Raw genomic sequence first — 8972 nt, forward strand, 5'->3', positions numbered from 1 at the left:
AAAAAACCTTCAAGATTCCAGTGCTGGGGTTTTTTTTGTTTTGTTTTGTTTTATGGGTTTTTTGTTATTTTAATCACATTTCCTTATTATGCTTTTTACACATAGTTTTCAAACAATTGTTACAAAGCAGTGTTGATCACTCAATAGAGTATGTAAATATTCATTAGACTTATGACGTAGCCTGCCACAAATAAAAGTAAGGCTAGATTGTACAGATTTTACACTGTATGCAGCATGGTTTAGAAATCTGGACTAATAATTGTTAAATTTGGAGGACACCATCCCATCAAAACCTTAGTTTTATAACCTGGCATCATCTTTTCTGCTTTCTCAACTGTTCACAACTTCTCTGCTTTCTCTCTTTCTCCTTCTTCACCCATCATCATCTGTTCGAATTTGAGTCAGAACCAGACTATGAAAAGTCAGCATCCTCTCATCAAGCAGCCAGCTGATCTCAGAAATAGCTTATCCACGTTGAGCTTATCCCAGGCTTTTGCCCTACTTGGCTATAGAGGCTAGATTCAGAGGTGAATTCTGTCCAAAAGAATTGTGTTGGTGATGGCACAGATCAGATTCTTTGCATTTTAACTGGGGTAGGAGGGGGGGAGGGGGCGGGGAGCAGAGGGGAAGACTGCTTGTGGCAATCTTACCACTTTCATTCCTACTGCTGTCTTCTACGATGTCACTGTACAGTGTTAGTTTTCTGCCTCTGATTCATGTGATCTTGCTGTGCCATCTTTCTTTAATGTAAGCTGTCGCTGCACTTACTGAGCAGCCCTGCCAAACAGGACAGCTGCTGGTTCAGTTGCTGTAGCATTGCCATAAATAAAAAAAGAAAGAAAGAAAGAAAGAACCCTCGATGTATTAATCACATTATCTTTCCTCTCTGAAATCATCTATTCTGCATTTAATATAAAGTGGATTAAAAGTAGAGCTGATCCATGGAAGGACCATGCCTGTAGCTAAATATCTACTTTATTTTTCCATTACAGGATATTTGTGAAGATATATCTGATCATGTTGAACAAATTCATGCTCTGCTAGAGACTGAGTTTTCCTTGAAGCTTCTGTCTTACTCTGTCAATGTGATAGTCGATATCCATACGGTACAACTACTCTGGCACCAGCTACGTGTCTCTGTTCTGGTTCTGAGGGAGCGTATTCTCCAGGGACTACAAGACGCCAATGGAAACTACACCAGGCAGACTGATATTCTGCAAGCATTTTCTGAGGAGACTAAGGAGGTATAGTAACTAAATTCAATTCTGAGAATTGAATCTGTATTTGAAACATCTCAACCCTCTTGCACATTTTAAATTGCTAAGATGTCAATGTTAAGGACAGCTTACTTGTCTTCTAGATGTTTTGCTAATTTTGCATTTCAAGGGTCTTCAGCTGATATCTCTTCTTGTTGAAGCAAATAGAGCAAGTACTTTAAAGGCAGCTCTCAGAAGTGTCATGCCAGTGGCTAGCAATATTTTCTCCTAATTGAAATATTTTTCATAAAGGATTGGAAACACTTACAGAGGTGCCTCTGGTTCAAAGTCCTTAGTTGGTCACTTGTGAATTTAAGGTTCATATCCAACTCAAATCTCAATTTTTATGTGTAACGAATTCTTTAATGAAAAGGTTAGACATTTGCCTTCTTGCATGCACAAATCTGAAGCTTACACAGCGTTTCCCAATCTTTCCAGGCTAGGTCAGTAATGTTTTAGAGCAGTGAAGATGGACTTTGTCTGAGTGGCAATTCTGCAGTAAGCCGCTAACCAGTCGCACATTTTGTCTGAGAAGCAATGATGCACAAATCATACATTCTTTACTCAAAATGGGTGTCGAATGCACACATGTAAATAGTTTGTAAATCTAGATTAATTTAACTAAAATGTCTTTGAATACGTCATTACTAGATTAGTTAGTTAGAAGGATACTATTGGCCTACTTTTTAAAACTGAAAGCAGATGCATATTTTTCGTAAGGTAATTAATGGTTAATAGAAGATAACTTGGTGTGTAGAGGATTCTTCTTTGCTGAAAGTCCTAAGATTAGGACAAAATGCTTTTGTTAGGGTTAAATACATTTATAGAAAAAGACTTCTGCATCAGTGCAGTGAGATTCTGCGGCCTGTGTCACAGAGGAAGTCAGAAGTCCCCTAAACATGTCCTGAATTTCAGATCACTCAAGTTTAAAGAGAACGTGCATATTTCTTGGCTCCCCGTTGGGTTTTATATTTGTTGTTGGCACAACAGAGTGGGTGGTCCTGAAATCAATGCTCAGATATGCCCAGGCCCACCTTCCACACCCCCTCTTCCTGATGTATACATACTTGGTGCTTCAGATTCCATTTCTGCTTTGCTGTGGCTGGTAAACCTTCTCTGGCGAGTCTGAAGGAAATCCATGCTTGTCTGAATATCCAGAGTGGTGAATTAGGTTTAAGTCATTCTTTTATGACATGAGCTGGTGATTTCAAGACATAAGGAAGGGGCAGATTCAGATACTAAGAAACAGGAAATATCCCATCTGGATCTGCTTACAACTGCTATAACCACCCCCCCAACACCCCCCACCCCCCCCAATACACGGGAGGACTGACTGGGGAAGGATAGATTATTTTTCGGTGGGGAAAAACATGTTGCCAGATAGGCTTAAATGGTAATAAAAAAGACAAAATATCCTGACAGGATTCTGTTTTTCCACCCCAACTAAAACATAAATATTTGATAAAATTAATGGCTAGCAACAGCAGGAACACTATATTAGTATTGAGTTTCTGCTGTAATGCTTGAATAGGTTTCCAGAAATTGCTCTGCAGTTTGTAACCCTCAGGTATTTACTTGGATTTTTCATCCAGTATAATGGTAGTGGCTTTATTTGAAGGAAATAAATAAATAAACTGTAATGCAGATGTATCCCCTACATCTTTTCCCAGGTGGGACCCCACTGTGAGGCTAGTAAGTGCCTCACGATAAAAGTAATATTTATTAGAGATTTTCATGTATATGTGAACAGTGAGAGTGTTTGTGCAATCCTAGAAGCCTTTGCCTATACAGATAATCCTCCTTGGAGAATCATTCTCCTAATTGTCAGTATTCCTTGGGGACCATGAACTGGGAATGACAGCTTATTCTTTTTCTCCTTAAGACTGAGTCATCTGATTTGAAATGAGGAAACTTTCTCACACAACAAAGACTTCCATTTTGGAATTCACTACTCTAGGACATGTAGATGTGGAAAGAAGTAAAAAAAAAAAAAAGAAAAATAAGAAAAGATAGGAGGAATTATAACCACCAGGTGAGGAAAGTCGCTATACTGCTCATTGGTAGAAGCCGGGTGTGCTGGTTAAAGTGTGTGTGGAAAAATAAGCAAAGATAGGAGGAATTATAACCACCAGGTGAGGAAAGTCGCTATACTGCTCATTGGTAGAAGCCGGGTGTGCTGGTTAAAGTGTGTGTGGAAGGGCCATGTATACCCATGTCTTATAGGTTAGGTAACAAAAATGTTTAGAACTGATGCAGACAGGATACTGAAGTAGACAGAAATGTGGTCTATACCAGTAGAACAAATGTTATGCTTTTCTGTAGTCCGTGAACCTATCCTTTCACAAAACGTTTGGCTCACTGCTTGAGTCAGCTGTCTTCTGTGTAATGGTGAAGAGCGGCTTTGGCTGCCAATGTTACCTGAGGACATCCACGGAAGAAGTGCCAAGGTTTATTTCGCGTGCAGTGAGATGCTCTCATCTTGTTAATATTCGCTACTCCCTCAGTTCATAGACTGCATGGTCAGTCACTGGGCAACAGTCCTGCCTGGGCTATATTTACACTGTAGCAGTAACATGCACAAATGTCCACAAGCCTCAGCATAATGAAGAGGGATAACATTGGTAGAGTAGCTACCAAAACATGAAGATGTACAGCACAGGCGGTACTGGCTTGGTTAGGAACCCAGCTCAGTGACTGGGTAATCATGGGCAGGCAGTAAGGGTGCTTTTGGCTATCTCAGCAGTGCCGTACTGAATAAGAGACCAGCAGGGAAGGGGACAAAAAGTTTTATGGCTTGGAGGAAATGGAGAAACCAGTGAGGCAAGCTGCCTGCATGATAGTGATGCCAAATTAAGAAAATACTGTTTTAATAAAAAACTTTGGAGAGTTAAAATTTTGAAAGACTGTTTCTCCTTTGATAATTAATCAGAGAAAGATAAGAAGGAGAGAAAAATGAGTTCTGTACAGCCTGAGTTCTGTCCAGCTGAACCTAAGCCATGAGTTTTATTTCACAATTGATAAAGCCAGGAGACAGGGAAAGGATCAGTATAAAGCTATGTTGAAATACAGCGAATCCTGATGTTCTCAAACAGTTGGTCAAGTCACAAAATAACTAACTTACAATTTAAATTAGCTCGTTTGAAAGAGTAAAAAAAAAACTGTAGAATTGTGCTGATTTAAATATAAATACAAGAAGGTATTGGAGACAGTCTACAGAGAATTACAGGAAATGTTGCTATATGAAAAGGGACAATTTTTTTTTAACTAAACTTTCCCTATTGGTAGCCATGCAAATAACTAAATGTAGTATTTTTCTGAAATAAAAATAATATTAAAAACATGGTAATACTAGCAGTAAATAATGCTCCTCTGGATCACACATTTAAGAGGCTGCTTGGAAAATGACTAAGCAAGATGGTTTAATGCATGTGATTGTAAATTTTATTAATGTTAATAAACACATTTTTAAGAGATGAAGGAATGGAACTCATTACGCAGAAGAAATGAAGGCCCTTAGGGCCTTGGAAAGGGTTTTGAGTTATATATGGTTTTACAGTTTCTAATCTTTTCCTGAGATTAGAGGGAAAATGCAGCTGTAATACTGATCATTGTTTAGTCATTATTTTCCTTAATAAATGCGGCTCCAAAATATAAACTTGACAGATTTATAGAAACTTCCCCATTTCAATTCTGGACTATTGACAATGTACAATTTGTGGCATAGGCTCTACATCTGGATAGAATGTGCTAAATAAAAATTATTCTCAATGTCCAAGATTATGGTTGATAAATAACTTTCTAATCAATCTTTTCCATAAATAATATTTTTATCTGGAGGATTTTTTTACATTTTTACTTTGAGTAATGCAAGTGGGGTAGACAGAGTACAGAATATGGCAAACAATAACTTCTTTATTGAGACTGTTCTTGTTCAGACTAAAATCCAAGCAGTTTATTTGGAGATGAAGAGATTGCGGGGTTATTGCACCTTCTTCAGGCATGATTCCTAAGGTTCTTAGGGTCTAGGCAGTGCAGTGAGACAAGCTGTTCCAGAGGATAATTCAGACAGGAACCTGTTGTGGATATCAAGAGTTTGCTCGAAAAATCTATTTTATGAAAACCAAACCTGGGAAGAAAGATCAGCATATTGACTAAGGGACCTGAAGTTAGAACCCTAAAAACATGAGTTTCTGCTCTTTATGATGATTTTAAATAAGTTTCTGTAAATGCTTGGGCTAAGGTTGGCTTTTTTATGTTAAAGCCTGCTTCTCAGTTTTGTTTGTCCATTTGACATGCTCTGTCAGGTTCTCTTGTTCTAGATAGTTTCCTGGAGTTACTTAAGATGTACGTCAGTGCAAATAACAACAGAAATTTCTTCAGAATTATTTGATCCCGTGTTCAGATTTCAAATTATGTGCTAGGATCTCAAAACAGTTGAGGCCTGTTTAGGTGTTAGAGCATGAAATCATCTACTTAAAATATGCTTATAAACTGTTGACTAAACATAGTTTTGCTGTGATTGTTACGTATCAGGTTGCTTTCAGATCTTCATGGAGTTAATTTTTTTCTAGTGTCCTTCAAATAAGTCACCAAAATATTTATAAACATTAATTTGACTTTGATCTTAAAATCTCATTTGCCACCTGAGACGGTCTCCTCTGGCTATGTCTGTGTTTCTGAGATTGAAGGACTTCCATTGAGAAGATGCTGACAAAGGTGCACAGCAGGCCAGAGGTTTAGGATTCCCGGATATAGTTTCTTTTCTTTGAGCGGTTCTCCATTTGTGTTCCAAATACCCAGTAGATGAATTCTCAGTTGATAATGCTACAAAAAATTGAAATATAGTTGGCAACCTCTATCTCATAAATACAGGATGAATTGTTTATCAGTGCTAGATGATGCTTGGAAAAACATTCTGGCAATCAGCTGAAAGATTGTAGAGCAGCATGGATTTCTGAGAACACAAGATTAACAAGGTGGCTGATACACTCAGCAGTCCCCAAGACCCTCTCCTTCCTGTCTGAGGTAGTTAACACATGAAATTCTACAAGTCTGCTGTATGGAATTTCTGAGCTCCCCCTACAGAGTAAGTAGAACTGAGAGCAGCATTTGAGGAAGAGAATACCAATACGAAAGTGAGTTGCTCTTTTTAGGTGACTTACTCTGCCAGACAGAAACTAAGCGTTTTTCAGTTTACTGCCATTTTTAGTTCCCAAATACTTTAGAATGGTTTGCTCATCTAGAGGGTATTGCAAGAAAAAAGACCAGGCAGTTGAGTGACGAGCCCTTTTCTAGACGTTAGGCAGTGAACCACAGAAGCTGATAATTTATTACTTTGCGTGTGCTGTATATGAAAATTAATCTAAAAAATTACCCTTTCTTTGTCTGTTTCAGGACCGCCTTGACTCATTGACAGAAGTTGATGATTCTGGACAGTTAACCATCAAATGTTCTCAAAATTACTTGTCACTGGATTGTGGTATTACTGCATTTGAACTATCTGACTACAGTCCTAGTGAGGATTTGCTTGGTGCTCTGGATGATATGACTTCCAGCCAAGGGAAAGCAAAATCATTTGAATCTTGGAACTACAGTGAGATGGATAAGGACTTCCCAGGACTTATCAGAAGTGTGGGTTTACTTGCAGTAGCAACTGATTCCATTGCTTCCCAGTGTAATGAAACATTAAATGAGAAAGAAACCCACATACCTCTTCCAGCAGAAGATGAAGAAAGCAAAGACAGGAAAACACCGCATGAGCTTTCACTAGTGTCTCCTTCTGCGAACTCCTCTCTTTCTAAAGGGCCTTGTTCTGAAGATGGTGTTATACCTACTGAGGGCAAACCAGCTTCCACATTAAAGAAACCAGAATGCAGTATTCCACAGCATACTGGTGAAAAAAACAAATATTCTCACTGTGAAAACTCAACTCCTAAGAGGTCCATAAGAGACTGCTTTAACTATAATGAAGACTCACCTACGCAGCCTACATTGCCAAAAAGAGGTCTATTTCTGAAAGACAATGTGTTCAAAGATTACATGGAAGCCAATGATTTAAAAAGACAAATATCTCAGATAGTTAAAAATGAAATGAGTAGAAGTACACCCTCATTGTTAGATCCACCAGACAGGTCCAAGCTTTGCCTAGCTTTACAGTCACCCTACACAAACAGTCCATCTGCGGTTAGTCAGTCATATGATTGTTTAAATACAATAGGAGATAGAAATGTGGAGTACACAATAAATAACCACTTCAAGGACAGTGCCATAAGTCTAGGAAAGTCTACTTTCCACACCCGTAAAGAAAAATCAAAGCACAAGAAGTCTCACGACGCTTCTGAGAAAGTGAAAGCTGGCAGAACAGCTGGAGGTCTGAGTAAAACGGCTCCACCAACACAAATCAAAAAAAGAGGATGTTCTCTACAGAATGGACTTATGTCTCATAACTCTCAGTCTCTGGAGGAGACGGAAACAGATTCTTCTGCATCATCAAATTCTTGTAACCAGAGGGACATAAATGGGCAATCACAAGGTAAAACTGAGCCTTTCAGTTCACCAACACATAGCCAAGAGAGTGCTTCCTCAGCGGGTTCTGAGCTTAGCAACTCATCACCTCTTCTGCTGAAAAGAAAGAATAATAAAAGCCTCTCCTCAACCCCAATCTATGCTCAAAACAACAGTAAAGATAGTGAGGTCTGGTATGGATCTGATGAATATTTAGCACTTCCTTCACATCTCAAACAGACTGAAGTATTAGCTTTAAAACTGGAGAATTTGACAAAGTTGCTGCCCCAAAAGCCCAGAAGAGAAATCATTCAAAACATTGATGACTGGGAGCTGTCAGAAATGAACTCAGATTCAGAAATGTATCCAACGTACCAGACAAAGAAGCACAAAAAAATGGGTAGAATTTCACCAAGCTCTTCGAGTGACATAGTGTCATCCTTAGGTGACAGTATTGAATCTGGGCCTCTCAGTGATATCCTCTCTGATGAAGATCTCTGCATGCCTGTGTCTTGCATCAAAAAATATAGTGATGACAAGTCAGGAAGGACTGCTGTCACTCAGCCCACTGAGAATGAGACTTCTGCCTCAAATAAATCAGCTTTAATTCATCAGCTGATGCAAGATATACAACATCAAGAGAATTATGAAACCATATGGGAAAAAATTGAGGTAAGGCAACAATCCTGAGTTCTTCTGCTGTGGTCTTGATAAGCCTGCATATGGAGATGGAGCTGTGGGCAAGGGTGGAGTTGCTCTGCTGTTTTATTGATGAAAATAGTCTCTTCTAGTGACTGCTAGAAGTAGAGAACAGCAGTGATCATTGTCATTATACTGAATTTGCCTATGTATTACAGCAATGCCTTTAAATTTGGAAAAACATTGTTTTGCCAATAGAGCTTCTCTTTGCTAAGGTCAGGTACATGCTAAGTTATTTTCAGGATGAAGTGAAAAATAAATATTGGAAAATCAGGCATCTTTGTTGTGTTTGAATGAAGTTATACTTAATATCATCTGCCTGTTTTCTTTATAAAATAGAACTGCTTTAGTCCAAGTGTAGAGGAATCATTTCCTCGATTCCTGTCATATCATGTACAATAACCACATTTTTTTTCAATCAGCTGTCTTCACTTGCAGTAACTATTTCCCCTCCAGTGTTAGTGGAACTAAGTATAACATATTTTTTCTTGTCTTTTTCTTTTTAATTTAAAT

General features: G+C 38.5%; 1 protein-coding gene across 1 annotated transcript in view; it reads left to right on the top strand.

Moving 5' to 3' along the window:
- The window catches only part of LOC104491956 (A-kinase anchor protein 6-like), a gene marked incomplete at its 3' end in the record, with an annotated part of 44168 nt that extends 35736 nt beyond the window's left edge, over positions 1-8432 (top strand). Inside the window, exons 2-3 of the mRNA XM_010134452.1 lie at positions 993-1244; positions 6651-8432. Of these exons, the coding sequence (XP_010132754.1) occupies positions 993-1244; positions 6651-8432 (2034 nt within the window). The remainder of the gene's footprint in view (positions 1-992; positions 1245-6650) is intronic.
- Between the last annotated feature and the right edge of the window lie 540 nt (positions 8433-8972).

Source organism: Buceros rhinoceros, unplaced genomic scaffold (assembly GCF_000710305.1).
Source record: "Buceros rhinoceros silvestris isolate BGI_N320 unplaced genomic scaffold, ASM71030v1 scaffold1024, whole genome shotgun sequence".
NCBI lineage: Eukaryota > Metazoa > Chordata > Aves > Bucerotiformes > Bucerotidae > Buceros > Buceros rhinoceros.